This window comes from Lampetra planeri, chromosome 7 (genome assembly GCF_965212315.1).
Source record: "Lampetra planeri chromosome 7, kcLamPlan1.2.h2, whole genome shotgun sequence".
In the NCBI taxonomy this organism is placed as follows: Eukaryota; Metazoa; Chordata; class Hyperoartia; order Petromyzontiformes; family Petromyzontidae; genus Lampetra; species Lampetra planeri.
Genome location: NC_136113.1, coordinates 9,096,293 through 9,117,789, shown reverse-complemented (window position 1 = coordinate 9,117,789; position 21,497 = coordinate 9,096,293). Strand labels below are relative to the sequence as shown.

The 21,497-nt window shown below is 40.9% G+C and overlaps 1 protein-coding gene across 3 annotated transcripts; it reads left to right on the top strand.

Annotated features, from left to right (window-relative positions):
- Positions 1-260: 260 nt before the first annotated feature.
- Positions 261-20,203, top strand: LOC144719906 (protein phosphatase 1B-like). Of its 3 annotated transcripts, XM_078596226.1 has the most exons (7): positions 294-616; positions 6,725-6,843; positions 10,410-11,259; positions 12,698-12,815; positions 13,093-13,204; positions 13,669-13,729; positions 18,854-20,203. In XM_078596226.1, the coding sequence occupies exons 3-7, from the start codon at positions 10,426-10,428 to the stop codon at positions 18,872-18,874; spliced, it is 1,146 nt and encodes a 381-aa protein (XP_078452352.1). In that variant the 5' UTR covers positions 294-616; positions 6,725-6,843; positions 10,410-10,425; the 3' UTR covers positions 18,875-20,203. The 3 variants fall into 3 exon arrangements, with proteins under 3 accessions (XP_078452351.1, XP_078452354.1, XP_078452352.1); XM_078596225.1 differs by lacking the exon at positions 6,725-6,843 and having other exon boundaries at positions 261-616; XM_078596228.1 differs by lacking the exons at positions 6,725-6,843; positions 18,854-20,203 and adding an exon at positions 14,597-14,907 and having other exon boundaries at positions 261-616.
- The last annotated feature ends 1,294 nt before the right edge of the window (positions 20,204-21,497 follow it).

The following is a 21,497-nucleotide window of genomic DNA, read 5'->3' as shown; positions in this document are numbered from 1 at the left end:
AAAAAATCCACATTATAAAGAACGCAAGTAAGCAAAGGAGGGCATCTCCCTTGCAAGGCTACCATAATAATAACAACAATAAGTAACGGCAACGCTCTCGACAACACAGTGGGGGGTGGGACCTGATGACGCGCCCTACAGAGGGCGTGGCTAAACCGAGACCCTGGGGGAATAAAGGGCGGGGCGCCCAACGATTCGCGCTCTCATTGGCTATCGATGACATCACCCGTACACCCCCCCCACTCCCTCGCGGCATCCGGGCACTCGCGGTGACATCGCGGCGCTTGACGTCACGCTGCTCGTCGAGGCGGAGGTGGAGGAGGAGGCGGCTCGCGTCCTCGCTCGACATTAATGGCCATGAGCCCCTGAGCTTTCGCGGCGATCGCGGCAAACGCTAAACCCCTCCCCACCCCCCTCTCTCCCCGCGCCGACCAAACCACGACGCGCCTAGTCGCATGTTGAGCGCACTCAAGTTCGTCGGCGACAAACTCGCGCGGCTCGGCTGGGCGTGCGGCTGCGTGTCCGAGCGTGAGGCGGCGCGTATCGCCGAAGCCTCGGCCCTTGCGCGGCTTTGCCAGGCGGCCGCAGCGCTCGCCATCTCGGGGCTCGTGGTCAGGTGAGGGCGTAGGATGAGCAAGATGCGACTAGGCCTCTTGACCCCCCCCCTCCCACTCCCCTGTCCCCCATTTTACCCTCCCCTCACTCCCCACCCTTAGCCCCCCACACTTACACTAACACGACAATAGACGAGACACATCGACAGATTTTTCAATGTATACGTTCGATGTGGCAGCCACTAGTGCTCGCAATTGGACCACACACAACACAACAACATCGAATGTCAACGCTTAATTACGTCACCATCGGCCGTGATCAATTCGCTGCCGACTCCGATGGTCCCTTCCCTAAGCCTCAACCACCGTCTCTCTCTGTCGTCCCCAACATTTTTTAAAATCACAAGGCGTTGTTGTGGTTGTTTTCGTCGCTCGGGTTTTGGATGTCCTTAACGAGAGTTTGTGGCTGTCACTCCGTCGTTAGTCTCGACCAACGGCCATGATCCCCCTCCTGCCATCATGACCGTGTCTCGTCCTGATGGCCCAAGCCCACCCAGAGCAAGTCAATAACCATGTTGTACTGTGTTATTATTTAACATGTGTGTTTATCTCTCTCTCTCTCGCTTTTTTTTAACCCCCCCTCCCCCCTAACGCATGGTTTTATTCTATTTTTTACGCGTCGTAATTATCTTTGTGCGCATTCGTACGTGTCCTGTCTTTGGGTAAGGCTATGCGTACATGAAGGAAATTGGGGGGGGGGGGGCGATCTTTGTCTTTTTTACGCGTGTTATGTTGTGTGTGTGTGAGCGTACACTGAGCACTGATAAATTACACGCCCCAAACCACCATCCTTCCCTTGAATGGTCTTTATCGAAGTACTGCACTGTATAAGAAAAAATGTGGTAAGCTTTTGGATAGCACCGCCAAAGCTGTACATTGTTTTTCTACGTGGCTCTGGAGACCAGTTGCGCGAAACGTTCGTCACCGCTTACATTCGTATCAAGGCGGTGTAAATGGTGGCGGTGGTATTTATAAATAGTACATCCATATCCACCATTTAGTTTTCGACAAGTAATGGTGTGAGCCGGCGTTGACAATGGTTTACAGGTACAAATACGAAACCTGAACACAACCCGTAATGCTGCCTTAAAATAAAGGCTATACAGTACAGTAATAGGCGACGTTTCGGGCATTGATCCTTAATAGCAGAGAGATCATCTAATTGAAGGGACATTGCCTTGTTTCTTTAGCCATAGAGATTATTGTGACATGTACATATTTAATACAAGTACAAACACGCCTACACGTCCAGGTACGCATTGACACTTGTATAAAGCCACCACAAACACACGTGTGTGCATGCACACCATGCCGAAATCTGCATTGTGTACACAAACACAGCAAAACAATTACGAAATCAACATTCACCATGCTGTCTTTATGGGCAGCATTGGCGTTATGATATCACATGTTAACATGCACCTCTGATTAAAAAAAACAAATAGAAAAGTGGCAAATGCTACGTCTGACGGATACTGCGTTATGTATTGTATACCATTTACAATTGGACACCGCAGCTCTGGATTTGTTGTATTAATAGTTCGGAGGATCTGGAAGAGGGGAATAAGGCGGGGCCTAAGCCGGAGGGAATATACGTCGAGGGTATTTGATAAGGTAAACAATTTTATTCATCAGGATTCTGAGAAGCAGAGCAGTGACAATAATTGTCAATGGCAAGCACTGATTGTGAACCAGTGGCTCCTGGGTAATGCGTGCCACTTAATGATTTTGAAAATTCGCACGTCAGAGGTTTCGATATATTTATGTCCAATAATGCCTTTTTTATTTTTGGCGTAAACGAATGGCTGTGATGGCTGGGGTGTTAAGGACCTTAGACCCCACTGGGAGTACTGAATACCTTGGCCCAAAAATGTCAACCCCTTGCCTACACCAATGCGATGTGAAACCCTCCCCCCAAATGTGCCTTCATTGGGATTTTTAACGTTCGGCATAAGGATAAGAGCACCTTCCAAAAACTAAGCGCGTTCATGGCAGGCAGAAGGCTTGTTAAACAGATTCATTAGTACGCATTTTGGCGTCCTCTGGTCTAACACCGTTTTGAGACTAAGCTCAAAAGAAAGCTGTCTGGTGTGGACCAATCAGTTTCAAAGACTGCATATATTTTCAGTGTTTTTTTTGCATTATGACCACAGGTATTGTGGTTAATGCAGACATGATTCCTCGTCAAAGGTTTCAGTTTGGTGTTTTAACATTTCAACACTTATTTGTTGCCAGAAAAAAAGGAGAAACCTATTCTCAGATTCATTAGTGTTAACACCCAGGAAAGAAACGCCGGCATCGGGTTAGCTACATTCGTTCAAAATGTCACAGGCCATGTTTCGATACAGTAGAGGATGTTGCTAGCTATGAATACAGTTAACCTCTTCCTCCCCCTCCACGCTCAAAAAGATGTGTATATCAAGTCGCCTGCAGTAATACACACACCAGAGCTATGTGCGTTGGCATGGTGGTTGGATTTTCGTGGGTGGTGGGATAGTTGGGGATATGTTAAACCAGAGAAAAGGTCGTAGGGCAGGAGTCAGAGTTGAGGCCGGGTGCTCATTTGTAACGTGATTAGCCGCTCGTGTGAAATGCTGTCATTTGCAGGAATAGTTTAAAGATAGTTATATAACAACCTATCTGTAGAGACACGTGTAGCTTAATACCTTTTCAAATCATAACAATTGAGTATGTGATTAGTGAATTGTTCCACTTTAGCTAGAATTCCAAAAGACTCGGAAGGTTCTTGCCAGACCCTTGCTTGCTTGTCACAGTGGCTCGTGTGGAACAACAACTCATTTGTAAAGAAATAACCACCCGAGTCAATGCTCCTTTTGGCCATGTCCAGGCCTGTTTCAGGTTTAAGTGACAGGTATATAAAACCAAGTCGCATGTTTGCCAAGCTGAGGTACTGATTTGGCTTGCACTGTAGCAGTTGAAACGGCTATTGACTTTTTCCATGGTGTGTAGTTTTAGAACCAACATAGGCCCCTTGAGAAATGTGCTCTGGGAGCATTATTGCAAAAGTTTGCAAATGGCTTCCTTAACTACAATACTCTCAGAAACAACCAAGTATTTCACAGGACAAACGAGGCGCCAGACAATTTGCAGAACCCTCATTTTCTCGAGTACCCCAACCATCCAATTTCCACTATTGTGCTGTGTATGAATACTGAGAAGTGAAAATTATTAAGCATGGCTGCACCTTAATTGGGGGATAATTGCTTTCTGGACAGCGTTCTTCACAGCTAACCGCACTGATAATATAATAAATGCATCTATTAACTTTACAAACTATGTTATTCCTTGCCTATAACTACACTGACTTGATGTATAGTTTTCCCACACAAAGCCAACTAACATACCCATAATGTATTGCAAATACTTGTTTATATAAACCTAAAGTTAAGGTAATCGAATGAACATGTTAAATATGGATGGACTTGATATTGAACAAATATAATCAGTTTTACATAATTGGGTTTAGCTAAAAGGGGGACTGTCTTTTGTTTTATGATATTTAACCCTGCTAAAATAATATATCCTAAGGTAGGGTTTACCAGTTCATGCAGTAATTATAGTTATTCAATAAAGTAACCAAATACACTCATAAAAAATCACAAGTACAGGAATTTTTGTGAGTGTAAAATTATATGCTAACTTGTAGTCAATGTGTACGATCCAATTATTCGTAAATAAATGTAAATTACATACAAAAAACTGTCATATTTGCAAATACATTTAATTAGTATTTAGCTATGAATTTGTGGCTTGTTTTTTGTTGTTGTTACACTTTGCTGCTTGTAGTGCAGCACTGTAATTTTTATAGAGTGTGATTTAATATGCTGCCAAGTTAGTTTGCCTATAACGTGTAGATGTTATATAATTATCTAAACGCACTTTTTATGGAAAAAGTTAAATAATGCTGTAGTTCATATGGAATTAATGACATGATCTCTTTTTTAATCGATGTCTACATTTATAAATGACAACATACAATGGCATCTCTTATTTTAAGCCTCGGATGTATTCAAAACCACTTAAGCTTCTCACTGTTTACATTGTATTTGAAAGTGACTTTTGAATGTCTTTAAACATGTCTTAAAGAGCCTTACACTAATTTAATTTCCATCTGCTTAATAGGTATTTCTGTAAAATAAAAAGCTCATCTGCTAAGGTTGTCAATACCTTTTTCAAGCATTGTACGTGCTAGGACATTCACAAGCTAACATGAGTTGGCACTTTTTAACTTTATATCTTTGTGAACAACAAGTGTTTGGCTCAGAATACATTATTGGGGACCCAAGAATAGAGGCTAACATTGTGGATATCCAGGTAACACACACTTTTGCTTGGGCCACCAGTTTGAAATAGTTTAACTGTTGAGCTCAGCATGTCAAACAGGGCCCATCTGACATTGACGGGATTTGATGACGAGTAAAACATATTTTTGGCTCTGAGACTAGGGCCTGCTGGCCAGAAATTGCCGAAGAACATAAGCCTAGCCATGTAATTGAAGGCGTAAACCAGTCCACTGTCCTGCTGTGTGCGCACACATTGTTGGGTTGTCAGATCCGCATGCTGCTTCCCAACTGCCATTCAAACCGTACCTTGTTGATTGTTTGATTCAGTTATTCATTAATAATCTCACAGATCGGCATTGATATTGGCTGTTCTGTTTAAAATTGAGTTGCACATTGGACTTACAACCACTTGTGCATTTGGATGTTATATAAAGATGATGGTCATGCATATCCTTTTCAGTTTTCCATTTCAAGTGTTAAAACATATTTTGAGATTGACAGTGGAATTTTGGATATATGTCAAAATTATGATCAAACGTTTTGAAAGCATCTTTGTCATGCCTTTATGTCCATCTTATGTCAGTTTAAACCCTTTTTAAACATTGAAGTCCAACTCTTTGATAGCCTTTCAGTAATTGCTTTTTCGTATCTTCCGTTTTTAAATTAGATTTTAACATCCTCCTGTACCAACATTTGAACGACGAGTATTTTGAATAGATTTAAATAGATGAATTTCAAATTGATTATCAATTGATAAAAAATACATTTGTACGAAAAAATATTCCACATCACTAAGTCAATGACCTGAATAATGCTTTAAAAGTTCTTTAAGTAGCGTTTGTACTATTGTTGTATTACATTGAATTGTTTTTCTAACATTCTAACGGGAACACTTGTGTTACCATATTGTGAAGGCTCGATACCAATTATTTTTAAAATATTTTTTCCATAACATTAACATAGTAAATCACCACGAGCACAATTAAATTGCTTTACAATTGATATTGTTTGGGTCCTGTCAAGCTTGAAATACGATGCATAGATTCTGATAGTTATCCAGTCACTGTGACCTTTGCATTTTAATTTGTGGCAAAGTCCAAAAGTAACAGCTTTGAGAACTGATATTGGTGTTTCGTGTTTATATTTTCAATTTAATTACTTTTTGTTGTAGCATTCATTTGCGTGCCAACACTGTATTCTTGTTGTCAGAATGCATGTTCCCAGGAAAAACACAATGTACCGTAGACGCATTTATCCGCGTGTGGTTTATCCGATTTGTACCTGAGATTTTGATGCAAATTAATAACTTATGAATGTTCCCTTAAGCCCAAATTAATCATCTTAAAACAGTTTTAAACCGTTATTCTTTGAAATGTGTATTGCAAGTCAGGTGCTTAAACCGAACAAATATGTGCCTCGGTTAATCCGAAATCCACGTGATCGTCTCTACAGTACAGTAGTTGCTTATGTTTACAGCAGTGAGCGGAGTTTGATTGACGTGGCTTGTCCACTTAGTGGGTGGAGTCTGGGAGCAGGAAAGTGTTATCACTGAGCACTCCCATCGATCGGTCGGATTTTTCAAACCTGTAAAATAGTTTGTTTGGTCTTTTTTAATCAAAAAAATATCAATAGATTTTTTTTACTTTCACATTTTGTTGTTAATTAACAACTACATTTTTCTTAACTGAAATATGTTAGACCTATGTAGAGAGAGTTGACCAGACGACGATTGAGGGTCGACACTTTTCTTTATTTTCCCGCGGGCTCACGCCGCATGCGTTCCACCCTGCTCCGTTCCTCTCCCAGAAGCGCCCCGATCGTGCTCTGCCTCTCCCGATGACGTCACCGCTCTCTCTCCCTTTCCTCGTGACGTCATCCTGATACTGCACCCTTAGATCGTGCGAGTATTTCTTCCCTCGGATCACGTAAGTATCAGCACTACACCTACAATTAGTAGTTTTTGGCATTATAGATTTGCGGAAAATTTATATTTTTTATTATTATCCGCAATTTTGAATTATCCGCGGCTGACCACCACATCATAAGTGCGGATAATCGAGAGTACTATATTACATAATTCAAAATTTACTACTATAATGAGCCAATAATGTCTGTGTGCCGCGTGTGACGTCACTCCACGTCGGCCAGCCCCTCTCATTAATAATCATGAACAGGTTACGTCCTCCACATGGACTCCCCCTCCTTTTTAATAATCATGAGCGGGTGACATCACTCTGCATCGAACAGCCCCCCTCATTAATAATCATAAACAGCTGACGTCCTCCAAATGGACACCCCCCCCCCCCCCATTAATAATAGTTAGCGGGCGACGTCACTCCACATGGGGGGGGGGGGCGAGGCGCCTCCCCCCTCCTCAGTGTCAACTTATAACCCTCACGACAAAGGCAGAACCCTCACATCACATAATCTCCATCACGCTATTGAGACATAGAAGTACAAAGGACGTTATGATGGACAAGGGATTTAACCTTTAAATGAAATAGGTCTGTGTCACCGTGGCCTTACAAATTCCACACGAATTTATGCAATGAATATCACGTCGCGGTCTGCTTTTCGCTTGCAAGTTTCAGATTTACTGCAATACATCATGCTACTTGCACTTTCATTGGTTCATGATCACTTTTGTGTTGCTTTAGCTCAGTTGTGGCCAACTGGCATCACCTGAGCCAAATGCAGCTCTTTAATCCACCACGTGCGGCTCTATAGAAGGGGCATAACGTAGAAACATACTATCACAGTAGCAAAGAATGATCTTAAGGAGTCGGGGTAAAAGGGAAGCAGGGATGGGATCAAGGGGAGAGAGGAAGTTGGATGGGCCTTGGAGATGTTAGAAGAGTTCTGTAATCAAAGTTGTAGGGAAAATAGTGAAAGCGGAGTCATTTGACATAGGGGGAGAGGCTGCTGAGGGGTGAGCTAGGGGTGGAAGCTAGAAGGGTAAATCGAATAGAGTCAGTCTTGGTGGAGAAGTAATAGGTGAAGTCAAGAGCTGAAGGGGCAGGGGAAAGGGAAGATTGGGTTAGGGTAGGAGGGTGTAAGAGGTTGAGAGTCGATAAGAGTTGCTGGGGGGTGGTGAGCAAGGGAAGAGATGAAGCCAGGAAATAGTCTTGTGTGGCAAATTCTAGGGCGTGTTGGAATTGTAACATATATTGACAACTTTCAACATATATAAAATGGGTACTTTTTGGCCCTTAGTCTGTTACAGCCATAATAAAGGTTTTTATTTGGGTTAGATCACGTAAATATATAAATATGTTGTTCAAACCCACCACCACCCGACACATCCAACTAATAAGGGTTGTCACGTAAACAGAACATGCTAATTCGTCACTAGTACAGCACACCAGTGTGTTGGAGAGCCAAGCCACAGCATTTACAATCCCGAGTACAACGTTTCGCCAGTAATTGCAACCAGCTTCATCAGGCGACAGCCAGATTTGTGGAGAAGTCCACCTGTTTTGTTCCTTATGTGATCCTTATGGCGGTACCCCGGGGTACCAAATAATACAAAATGGCCGAGGCAATTAAATATTTTATTTCTGGGACACTATTTTTTCCAGGGGTGTACTTAACTGGGGTACCAATCAATTCAAAGTCAGTGCTACTCCGCAATGTTGAAACGCAGCGAGGACGATTGTGCTGAAACCCTGAACGCTCGTATGCACCATAGTGCATCGTGTACAGCTCGTCGAGATGAGTCGATTGCCGCATCGCCGACCATCAACAGACTAAAACTTACTGCATCACGGACATTATGTGAGAGCCGGGGTACTATGGTACCCCGGGGTACCGCCATAAGGTTCATAGAGGCGTAGATATGGTGACCACAAAGTGGGGGGGGAGGGGGGGATTACTGAGTCAACATACAATTATGCATATATATTTACGCGATCTAACCCAAAAAACCTCTTATGGATGATATTGGTCGCGAAATGCTACGTGTTAGTCTGTTACAGGTTGGTCACCCCTGATTTAGCTTCTTGGTGTCAAATTTAGGTTCGTAATATTTTATCTTTTGTCGGAAGCCTTCTCTTAGAGGAATGCATACCTAATGAATCATTAATTGAACGAAATTGCTCTCATGCTATACTCGCCCCCCTAGCTTAAGAGCATTCTGCCAGTAATGGAATGTTCAAATATTTTTTTGCCTGTCAAATTTCATATAGATTATTATGACTTATGTTGTAAGTCGAAAACATAATAGTTTTTTTAGTTCTTTGGTAATTGATAAAAGGTGCATTTGCTCAATTGTAGCTTCAAAGCCAAAACGTGTTTTATGTAGTTAAAGCTATAGTGGTATGGTTATTTAGAGCTGCATGAAGTAATGTGCAGCTGTCACAGGAAGCCATGTCTCAGGAAGCAGGGATTTCAAGAAAGGTTGAGGCTTAAGCCAGTCCTTTAAACTCCAAAAATAAGTGTTCTTACAGTGATAGCCTTGGAAATATCTCGTGTTTGACATCGGGCATTGTACTCTATTACAATGCATCTTAACAATGGCAACATGTACGAAATGTACCCTTCATATACAATATATAGCAATACCATGATTTATGTTTCCCCCTTTTATGTTTTGCAAATACATCGTCACATTAACACTGCTACCTGATTTGTGTTGCCTCTCCCCCACACTTACGTCGCTGACAGCATCGTCTGTCCTTTCTCGTATCTGTCGCCTCAACCTGCGCCTCCACCTACCCTGTACAAGGACTAATTTGGGTCACACACAAAGAAATTTACTGTAGAGTACAATATAGTATTCATGTATGGTATTTTGGTGATTGTTTAAAATAGTGTACTGTATCTTATTGTACCTTGTATAATTTGTATTAAAGTTTACTGTTGTACATTAGTATTGAGTAAAGTACTTGTCGTAATTTACGGGAACGTGGGTACATCTAGAATGAAAGATGCGTGCATTCGCACAGCACCACTGTACCCTCCGTTGTCTTTGTTTGGCTCTCGTCGAAAAATTGCTTTGTCGTTTTGATATTCATCGCACTTTTCAGGAACGCATTCCCAATGTAAACCGGGGTATTACTTTATTAGAAAATGAAGAATAAGCATGTTTTTAAAGCATTGACAAAAAATATAAGTGTCACCTCTTCACAGCTTGTGTGATTTGTTTTGCAACATTCATAATTCTATTAGAAAATATTTTATAATGCAATTTTCATTGAAGAGGTACACCCTGTAACTTCGGTTTATAAACCCATTTCAGTGAAACCTCGCTCAATGTATCAATTATCAATGAAGATTAAGTTTGACAGTAAATTGTCATTCCATTCATCCTTTATTTTATAGTTTTAATTTAACACTTAGGTACTTAACATTATTTCTGGATTTTAATATAAAAATCGATTGCTATGCAGAATGTGAGATGTTAGGATACTGAAATCATTGTTTTGTTTTCTGGTATGATGCAGAGGCTAATACTTATTTGCAATGTTATTTTTGTTCCTTTCTGTGTTTTTAGTTCAGTATTTTCAAGGATGGGGGCATTTTTGGACAAGCCAAAGACGGAGAAACACACAACGCACGGCGGTGGCAATGGCGTGCGCTACGCACTCAGCAGCATGCAGGGCTGGCGTGTGGAGATGGAGGACGCCCACACAGCTGTCGTGGGCATTCCCCGGGGACTAAAAACATGGTCGTTTTTTGCTGTCTACGATGGTCACGCAGGCTCACGAGTGGCCACGTTCTGTTCTGAACACCTCCTGGAGCACATCATTACCAATGAGCACTTTGAAAGCAAAGCAGGCACAGAGCCGTCTTCAGAGGCTGTGGAGAAGGGGATTCAGGCAGGGTTTTTACAAATTGATGAGCACATGCGCACCATCTCGGACATTAAAAATGGACTGGACCGTAGTGGCTCCACAGCAGTGGCGGTGATGCTGTCTCCCAAGCACTTGTACTTCATTAACTGCGGAGACTCGCGGGCTGTGCTCTATCGCAATGGCAGTGTCCACTTCTGCACAGAGGATCACAAGCCGTGCAACCCGGCTGAGAAGGAGCGCATCCAGAACGCGGGCGGCAGCGTCATGATTCAGCGCGTCAACGGCTCGCTGGCCGTGTCGCGAGCTCTCGGCGACTTCGACTACAAGTGTGTGGATGGGAAGGGCCCAACGGAGCAGCTGGTGTCGCCAGAGCCCGAGGTGCGGGCCATTGAGCGCAGCGATGGAGATGAATTTGTTGTGCTGGCTTGTGATGGCATCTGGGATGTCATGTCCAATGAAGAGCTGGGTCAGTTTGTGCACTCCCGCCTGTTGCTTACCGATGACCTCGAGAAGATATGCAACCAAGTTTTGGACACTTGCCTCTACAAGGTATGTTTAGGTGTTGTTGATTTCACCTTATAACAAATGGCGCAGTAGTATTTGGGATATAAATAGATACACGCTTTGGATTTATGTGTGTATTCCTGTTGGCCTGTTAGAGTCTATGTAAAAGCCATCTCAGTTTCTCAATCGGGATAATTAAACTGTAGGTTTGAGTTTTCTGCTTGTGCATGTGTTTATAAATGAGTAACTCCCATTGTGTTTCTCCGCCTATTTTTGAGAGAGCTGGTGTCGTCGATCCTCATTGCAGTTGTTGGTTTGCCCGTTGCTGGTGAACACGATGGGTTCACTTAATTTAAAATTACAATTAGCATTCTCTGCGACCGGCTGTCACAAATTTGACTTTGCCGTTTGAAAGACCCAACGGTACACACAATTAAACTCGTACCCTTTAAAAGTTTAAAAATGAAGGGTTACAATACCTTTAGAGTGTTTGTTTATAGATACCCGCATAGGCCAACTGTCTTGTAACACTTATTAAATATGCAAAAGGATCATCGTGTACATTGGCCTTGAACCATTTGCTATACAGTACCTGGATACACGGGTGTGTTCTGTAATTACAGTTCTCTTTACTGGTGAGCTTGCCTTTCCCCTGAAGTTTAGGTTTTACTTTATTTTGCGCATTATACATGTTTAAATTGATGGCCTCTTAGCCCTGACTTGAGATTCAATAGCCCAACTACATTATGGCCCTGGTTAATTTGACACAATGTTTTTTATTTGTTTGCTTGCATTATTGCCAGATGTGGGTGTGTATATGGTCTGATCATACCATATAATTAAACAAATTATAGTTGACATTGATTTATATGGTGTTCGTGATGCATTATGCTCTTTTTGACTTATGTGTATTCGTAAAAGAATGTAAAAAGTTGTGCAGTGTTATAACTGGTAATTAATTTTATGCCAGCTGCTCCAGGGACACCTGTGGAAATTAGATGTTGTCTCACAGTTTTTATGATGATTTATCATCGATAAAGTGAGAATAGCTTTTAATTAACCAAGTACTAAATGTATATACCCAACATTATTGTTTTTAACATCTTATAATATGCAACTTTTTGTCAAATGGCTGAGTATTTCACCAGTGTAAGGAAGTACGGTCAAATAATCCCCATGAATAACATGGTGGTGGGGGGTAGGCCCTTATCACACAGTGGCTTGACAAAAATAACGTATTTAATGAGTTAATTACATATTTTGTTGATTTAGAATTACCTAACTGAACCAGTGATGTTACACAATCAGTGAATAAAAAATGTTGAGTTACACTGCTGGGGTTCACTCTCAAATTCTTCCCAGATAAAAAATGTGGCTTATACAGTGGTATCCTGTTTCCTCTGTCCTTATGACAATTGTTGTCGCCCCCGAGTGAAATGTCGAGGACTGCAATGCTTAACCTGCTGATTTGTTTCGACCACAGGGCAGCAGGGATAACATGAGCATCGTGCTGGTGTGCTTCCCCAACGCTCCCAAAGTGACTGTGGAGGCTGTGGCCCGGGAGGAGGAGCTTGACAAATTCTTGGAGACCAAGGTCGAAGGTGAACAAAGCTTGTCAAGAAGAAACAAGACGTCAAATTATTGTTTAAATTCACTCGGTTCTGAATTTGTAAATTCACTCGTCCAAAACTATTTCCGCTAGTTAAGGATTTAATGGATATACATGCTTTGTTTGAATTGTTAGTGATAATGCATGCGATCATTGGCTAAACTATTCACTGTAATGCGGCTGCACAAAGAAAATAATTGACGTGGTTCAGTTTCCGTGGGACATGTGGAGACAACGAGATGCGTTCTGTTGCTGGTGTGATTGTGCAGAGGTTCTGGAGAAGCACACTGGCGAGGTGGCCCCTGACCTGGCCTCTGTCATTAGAGCCGTCTCCGTAGAAAACATCCCCAACCTTCCACCAGGAGGGGGCCTTGCCAGCAAGTAAGCTTAATGGATGTTCCAAACACCACACGGTGCTTCCATTATTAATCACGACAGCATTTGTAACACTAAAGCTTATGAATGCATTTTATTTTATACCTACGTGACTTTACCGAAAGAACCAAAGAGTATAATGCATTTTAATTAAATACTATTTTAAGTGTTTAATGTATTTGTTAACAATTCACCTGAGCAATATTTACATTGACATTTTAAAATGTTTTAACATTTTTAATAAAATACAATGTATCAGAGGGTGGAAGTTTTAATTTCACAGCAGGAGCTAATAAACAGCTGTTTAGTATTTTGCAGTTGAGTGTCTATGGGAACTATAAAAAAACTTTGCTGAATGGAAAATGGAAGCTTTGCTCACTGTTGTGGCCCTTGAGCCTTCATTGATGAGAGGTTTTGATGAAGGTAAATGTTTTGCAATGAACTTAAAACGTGCTTACTATGTCAACCAGACGCGTGTTGATCGAGGCAGTATACAACCGACTGAACCCTCACAGGGAGGATGATGATGGGGTGAGTACACGTGGCAAGTATAGCTTTTGCCAAATGTAGCGTACTTTTGTTGCAGTTTAAACTAAAAAACAAAGTTTTGTTTTTGTGCTTGCTTCCTTCCTGAAGTTACATTTTTCTATCAGAAACTGTTGTGCTTAATGAGGAGAAAACTTCAAAAAAATTTGGGCTGCTTTAAGCCCCAGAAAGACATTGTTAAACATTTTCAAACGTAACAGTGTTGCAAGTTGGGGCTAGAGATGCTTATATTTTTGCAAAATCAGATTTACTGCTGTTATTTATGTGCAGATATGTAACAAATCATTTTTTAAACAACATTTGCAGCAGGATAAAAGTGTTGCTTTGAAAATAGTTTATGCGAGTGCAGTATTTAACAAATCATGACTACTGCAGTGCAATTTTTTTTTATCTTGCACATATCACTGTTAAGTATGAGATCGAATAACTTACCCAGGTCTTGCAAAATCATTAGTTTTCTCAGATAATGTTCTTAATTGATAATGCTGACTGCATCCGATGCATTTTTTATTAAATAATAATGCTCACTTTATGCAGTAAATACACTTACATATGTAAAATTAATTGTTATTTTGTGCTAACATTAAGGTACTAAGCAACGGACTAATTGTGATGTTTTCTAAATACTTGTTAAGGGTTTACATCCTTTGGGTATTATATTTTATAGTAACGGGTACATGTGGAATTGCTGCCAAATCCACTGTTGTCGTTTAAACTGAAATCTATTGTTAAAATGTTCTCTGGAAAGGAACAGTTTTGGTTCAGACTGGTGCATTCGTGGGGTGCACTGTTTTTAAAAGCTGACATCAGTGGGGGAGTGGACCATCGCTGACATTGGGATTTTAAATCCAGTCGCAAGCGAGTGGTGCCGAGAGTGAGGCCAACAAGGGGAAATCGCGACGCCGCAAGTTGGTGGAAACACTGCGTACGCTGAGGTCCAACCATCGGGGAAACTATCGGCGGCTGCTGGAGGCCTCCCTCGCCAGCTACAGGGGAGAAAAGCAGCAGGGTGGTGACCCAGGACCCTCACCCCCACAGTGCACGACACCTGAGCTGGACGATGATTTGACTTGAGCAGTATTAAGGTGGGGTGGGGGGCTTTATTAATGTAATGGCTGAGTGTCTAATGACCTCCCATATCATAATATGCCACTAGTTTGCTGCATTGCAAGAAATGCAGTGATAATTCCAGATAATATTTGTAAAAATTCTAGAATGTGTGGCAAAAACCAAAAGTCTTGTAAAATTACATTGTGAATGTGGAGACTTGTTTTTAGCAAGCCTCCGCTACAACAGCAGTACTGGGAAAAAAGTTCCCTCACAATAGCAGGCTTTAGTGCTCGTTTTTCATAAAGTGTCTCGGCAAAATGAACCATTTCCTATTTATATGTTTTATCAAGATCAGTTTCATATGTGGCATCACTTGCCTGAAAATGTTCACAATCAGAACATTCTTAATGCAAAAAAAGCACAAATGGTCATATTGAAATGAACCTTCGTTGAAATATATTTAATTACTCAAATGCATTGTTTTGGCCTTTGATACTGTACGGAGCTAAGTACAATGCTTGTATGGCCACAACTCCTTATTTGACGTCTGTGGAGTGCAACATTTTTTACATTGTAAAGGAAGCTGCATCTACTTAAGCCACATCTCTAAAAGCACATTTAATTGTGTATGTTTTTCACAGTACAAATGAAAATACAGTTTTTCATTGGTGTAGCAAAAGGTTGAATATTATTTTTCCGTACGTACTGTATATGTAACTTAATAAAACATTGAACGTGAAAATATTTTTCATGTTAAATTAGTATCTCTGGAATTTTAAGTTTAATGAATATTGCATTATGTATTTTGATGGTGTTTTCTTGTTCATATGCGATTGTATTTCATTTTGAAGTAGTTAAGTTAAGGTAGAACACATGCTTTCTTATTGTTGCACTCATTACACAGTGCTTGCCACAAATGAGCCACAATACCTTGCTGATCTCAAGGAGCATAAACCATCACGCAAACTCCGGTCATCCTCGCAGCGCCTTTTGGCCAAAGACGGTCACTGCATCATATGCTTTCAAATGCGCTTCTGTGGCCGTCTGGAACGCTCTTACTTCCGATATTTAGAAGCCACTAGAGCTATGCAATTTTAATCATCTCAGATTAATAACTAATTTCTTTAGAACTGCTTTTTTTGGTGAGTTTCTCTTTCCCCCGCACCTCTGATTAGCACGGTTGGCTATGTGCGGAGCTAAAGACGTTCAACATACAAACATATGTTTTAATGACGGCTTAGAAAGAGACGCTTTAGTAATTTCTTACACTGCCTGCTTATGCACAAAAGAATACTTAAGCCCTATATACTCTACACCTCTATTACACTTACATTTTATCGTCAATGTATGATGCCATGCAGAAGACTGAAAGATCCAATGTGCGAACTGCATTGGCAATCTTATGAAGCCTATTTAGAATCGTGATTATTGAAATTTGCCATTAAAACTAACATTCTGCCTTTTTCGCAACACATTGAACCATTTAAGAGTATTGAAACCCCCCAGATGGCAGTGTGTAGGGCTTCAGTGTTCTTTGGAAAATGGGTGTTTACCAGAGGTGTGGACTCGAGTCATGTGACTTGGACTCGAGTCAGACTCGAGTCATGAATTTGATGACTTGCGACTCGACTTGGACTTGCATAACAATGACTTTGTCCCACCTATGAGATGTGGACTCGAGTCATGTGACTTGGACTCGAGTCAGACTCGAGTCATGAATTTGATGACTTGCGACTCGACTTGGACTTGCATAACAATGACTTTGTCCCACCTATGAGATGTGGACTCGAGTCATGTGACTTGGACTCGAGTCAGACTCGAGTCATGAATTTGATGACTTGCGACTCGACTTGGACTTGCATAACAATGACTTTGTCCCACCTATGAGATGTGGACTCGAGTCATGTGACTTGGACTCGAGTCAGACTCGAGTCATGAATTTGATGACTTGCGACTCGACTTGGACTTGCATAACAATGACTTTGTCCCACCTATGAGATGTGGACTCGAGTCATGTGACTTGGACTCGAGTCAGACTCGAGTCATGAATTTGATGACTTGCGACTCGACTTGGACTTGCATAACAATGACTTTGTCCCACCTATGAGATGTGGACTCGAGTCATGTGACTTGGACTCGAGTCAGACTCGAGTCATGAATTTGATGACTTGCGACTCGACTTGGACTTGCATAACAATGACTTTGTCCCACCTATGAGATGTGGACTCGAGTCATGTGACTTGGACTCGAGTCAGACTCGAGTCATGAATTTGATGACTTGCGACTCGACTTGGACTTGCATAACAATGACTTTGTCCCACCTATGAGATGTGGACTCGAGTCATGTGACTTGGACTCGAGTCAGACTCGAGTCATGAATTTGATGACTTGCGACTCGACTTGGACTTGCATAACAATGACTTTGTCCCACCTATGAGATGTGGACTCGAGTCATGTGACTTGGACTCGAGTCAGACTCGAGTCATGAATTTGATGACTTGCGACTCGACTTGGACTTGCATAACAATGACTTTGTCCCACCTATGAGATGTGGACTCGAGTCATGTGACTTGGACTCGAGTCAGACTCGAGTCATGAATTTGATGACTTGCGACTCGACTTGGACTTGCATAACAATGACTTTGTCCCACCTATGAGATGTGGACTCGAGTCATGTGACTTGGACTCGAGTCAGACTCGAGTCATGAATTTGATGACTTGCGACTCGACTTGGACTTGCATAACAATGACTTTGTCCCACCTCTGGTGTTTACAAACATGAGCAATTCTACAACTGTGGTTGATATAGCTGTTAATTAAAATCTGTTAAGGATATGCTGCAAATGTATGCATTTTAAAGTGTTATATTTGAGAGAACAATTTTGGAGTTCTATATAAAATGGGTGCAATGTTGAACCAGATTAAAGTTACTGCAGTCTGTAGGCAGAATAGATCAACTTTACTTCAGATGCTGCTGTTTGATTTTTTTTTTATATACATGGACTGTTTGTGCTTGTCTACCGACGGTTGAACTACATGCCAGCATTCCTACCGAGTTCGTTGTTGCAAGCAATTGTTATTGAAATAACTAATGGCATCAATCCAAGAGGCTAGAGGAATGCATCAATGAATATTTGTTGGAAATGGCATTAATTGACCTTACAGAATTAGTACATTTTGGAATGTGGCTTTGTCTAAGTGTATGCAGTTCCTGCGGTAACGGCATGTCGTTCTTTAATGGTGCGATTTCTTGTATTTGATGTCATTTGTGAATTTATTTTCGACTTGTACCTAGCTACACTTGGGCTTTCTTATGTCTGCTAATAAAGGTCATGCGGTTCATTTGCAATGGATGTGGCAAAGGTTTATCAGGGTGTATGTAGTGCCGAATGCAGTGTTGTCCTTTTAATTGTAAACACAGCACAACTATGTGCAAACAGTTGTTCACTTTTAGTAATTATATTTACCAAATACTTATGACAGTATACATTTACCATTACTTGGTATACATATGGAGTTTAAGCTGGAATATAAGCACAGCCAGATGTTTATATTTGAGGTGTGCTTGTGTCTGCAGTTGTCCTTTGTCTTACTTATATAAGGTGTGCTTATATCCAGCTTAAACTGCATTTAGACTCATCTGCCTACAATGATATTGTTTACATTAAAAGTATTTCCATATCTTTTAAGTGCTGTGTTTGGTAGAAGGCTGTGCTTGCAATTATTTGGCCACTATATGGCTGACTCTTAACTTCTTTATGGAATGATGACACTTCGCAAGGGCATGTTGTTGGTGATCTTCAAAGAAATGGGTGTACTTGCATATATTTTATCAGCCACATTTGAATAATACATTTCAACCCATTGGTTTAGTGATAACTTGAAATTACCTTGTTTCAAGAATGTTTGATGTTGACTGTTCTTACAGTTACATATAAATTTCAACTTGTGGACCAATAGTAAAGCAAAATTCAAACGAGCACAAGTGAGTAGTGTATGCCATTTTGCATGTATGTTGATATTCTGAACGCTAAATTGGAGTTGTCTTTTGTTTTTCAGGGATCCCTTGACACCTGGTAATCGACTGGTGCCTACACAATAATCTATACATGTACATGAATGCAGAAGTGTGAAGCCCATCAAGAAGGAGCTCTGGGTGGGGGTTTCGCCTACGATTTCTGGTAGATCTGTGGCTGAACGTGGAACTGTATAAAACCGGTGTCAGTCAACAAGTGCCACACAGTGTGATCTTTACTATACATCAAAACAATATTCGCTAGGTAATATTACAGCTGTAATGATTCGTTTTCTTTCCCGTTCAAAATCAAAATCATAATTTAAATTCACGTATTTAAACGTACAGACTTGTTTTATGACTTGTACAAAAACGGTTTCCATTCCTGATTGCAGTGATGCTGAATGCTTGATGCTGCAGAGAAAAATATGTTTTGTATAGCACCTTGTGTTTGCAAATTTTATTGGCGTTTTTTCCAACAAAATTCATTGGTCATGCACCAACACTTTTTTTGATTAAGACCCCACCAAAAAAGTAAATGTAGCTGGTGCTATATAGTCAATAGTGTGTGGGCTTAAAAGTCACACTGTGCCCTGACATGTCATATTTGCAGCATGAACTTTTGTAGCTAATGTGGCCCATTGCTTTCATTGCTTGTTCTCTTCCATATATGTAAAAAAAACATCATGTTATTGACACTTTTGATTAGTTAGGAATAGGTATGTAAGCAACGGTATTTTGTACGTTTTGTGTGTTATATAAAATGATACACACTTTCCAATGTGTGCACGTGTGCTGACATCCAAAATACAGCAATATGTACATGCCAGCTCCAAGCTGATGATACCTTCTCTTGGCATTTCGTGCTGTGGAATTGTCACATTAACGTATCTTGCAGATTGTATTGATTATCTGTACATAATAAAGAACTTTCCTTTAGGGTATTGATAAACATAAGATTGCTTTATGTATTGACAACTGTGGAGGTATGTTAATGGCTAGCGATAGGATTTTTTTTGTTTGTTTTCAATCTGCAGAGGGGGGGGGGGGTATGCATGACGGTATATATGATGGTACTTGGCGAGAGTATAATCGGGGATGTTTTAAGGAACAGGCGAGTACAGCAACTGCTTTGAATGCTAAAGACTCGTACCGCAGCACATGTTGCATGTCGAGATTAAAAGGGGGGGGGGGGGGTGTGGCATTGCAGGTGGACTACATTATTAAATGCTGTGTATATTTTGCTAGTAGTGTGCAGAACTGGGCAGGACAAGGAGACTGTACAGTGTATAGCTGTGAGAATCTATTACACACGAAGTCATCAATGGCAGGTGGTTGTTTCATTTAGTTCGAATGGACTGAATGTATTCAATAAAGAACATACTTCACAATGACTCCCACATTGTTACCCGAATCCATAAACCCCCACCACTCCCTCAAAGTCACCTGGCATCCAAGAGTGTTGTACACTTCAGAATACGTATTTGAACAAATAGTACATCTAGAAAAGGTTTATAGGGGTATAGTAATGTGTTTATAAAGTACCTTAAGCATGTCTGTTGTTGAAAGATAACTTTTTAAGTTAACATGGTAATTAAATGTTTAAAAGCAAATGGTCCATACATTTTATTCCAATTGGCTAAGTTTGAAATGTACTTTTGAAAATGAGCATAAATAGTTGCACTTTGAGGTAATGTTACCATACTTATAAGATGTAAACAAACATGTTAAAAAAATTAAGTGCAAGGCTTTGTTTTTAATGGTTTAACTAAATGCTATTGTTTCGTGAAAGGTATCAAAATAAAATACACAGCAGCAATTTTGGCAAAACGGTGTAGTGGATATATTTCCACGTGTTGTGGACTATATTAATGCGTTGACATTTTGCATCCACTCATTTAGCTCTTGTGACAATCCCTTGGTTTTTAAAGGTGGCGTTCACGTTTTTTTATGAATTAACTTGTACGCCTTTCTCGACAAGGGCAGCCAGCATTGCTGCACCGAGCCAGATGGCCAACCAGTGGTCCTGTCTCATCACCTGAACATAAAGGTGCATTAGCTGTCAAGCCCGTTAATGCAGTATTACACGTTCTTTTTGGTGTGATTTAATAGATACCGCTAATAAATTCCCATGTAATCGGTTACGCTCGATTGTCCAACCACATGACTCAATGGTTCGATAATTTCTGTCATTCGCAGTCGGCCCACGTAAGTGCTGAACATAGACACGTGGTCCTGCACCTTTGGATCCCATTCAAATTGCTTGTAATGTCTTATTAGATCGAGTTCGCATAAATTACTTGAGTGTCTCGGTTGTGTACACAAGTCTGCGTGCTGAAAATTTGTACACTATTGAGATTTATTTGGCATATGTAACTTGACCCTCGATTTGCTAAATGCATTGTTTAAGAATTCGGAAGGCTTTGCTCCCACGGATTTTGTCGAGAAAAGATTGTCTCGTGGAAGATATGCAGTAGAAAGTTAAACAAGTTTCCATATACCACACGTTTGCATTTGAATACATTCTCTGTAGTTTTCATAAATTATATACTCAACAATGTAATGCAGTATTCTCTGGTATGCCGTAGAGGTGTTATGAACCCATGATTATTAAAATGTTACTGCTGCGCGTCACCCTGCTGGTTTGTAGCATGTTTGACTTGCCTATCAAGTCCATGGTTCAAGGCT

Excerpts from the sequence above, each read along its gene's own strand:
- LOC144719906 (XM_078596228.1), top strand. The coding sequence starts at position 456 with ATGTTGAGCGCACTCAAGTTCGTCGGCGACAAACTCGCGCGGCTCGGC. Across the intron at positions 11,260-12,697 it reads TGGACACTTGCCTCTACAAG|GGCAGCAGGGATAACATGAG; the intron begins GTATGTTTAGGT and ends TTTCGACCACAG. Across the intron at positions 12,816-13,092 it reads CTTGGAGACCAAGGTCGAAG|AGGTTCTGGAGAAGCACACT; the intron begins GTGAACAAAGCT and ends GTGATTGTGCAG.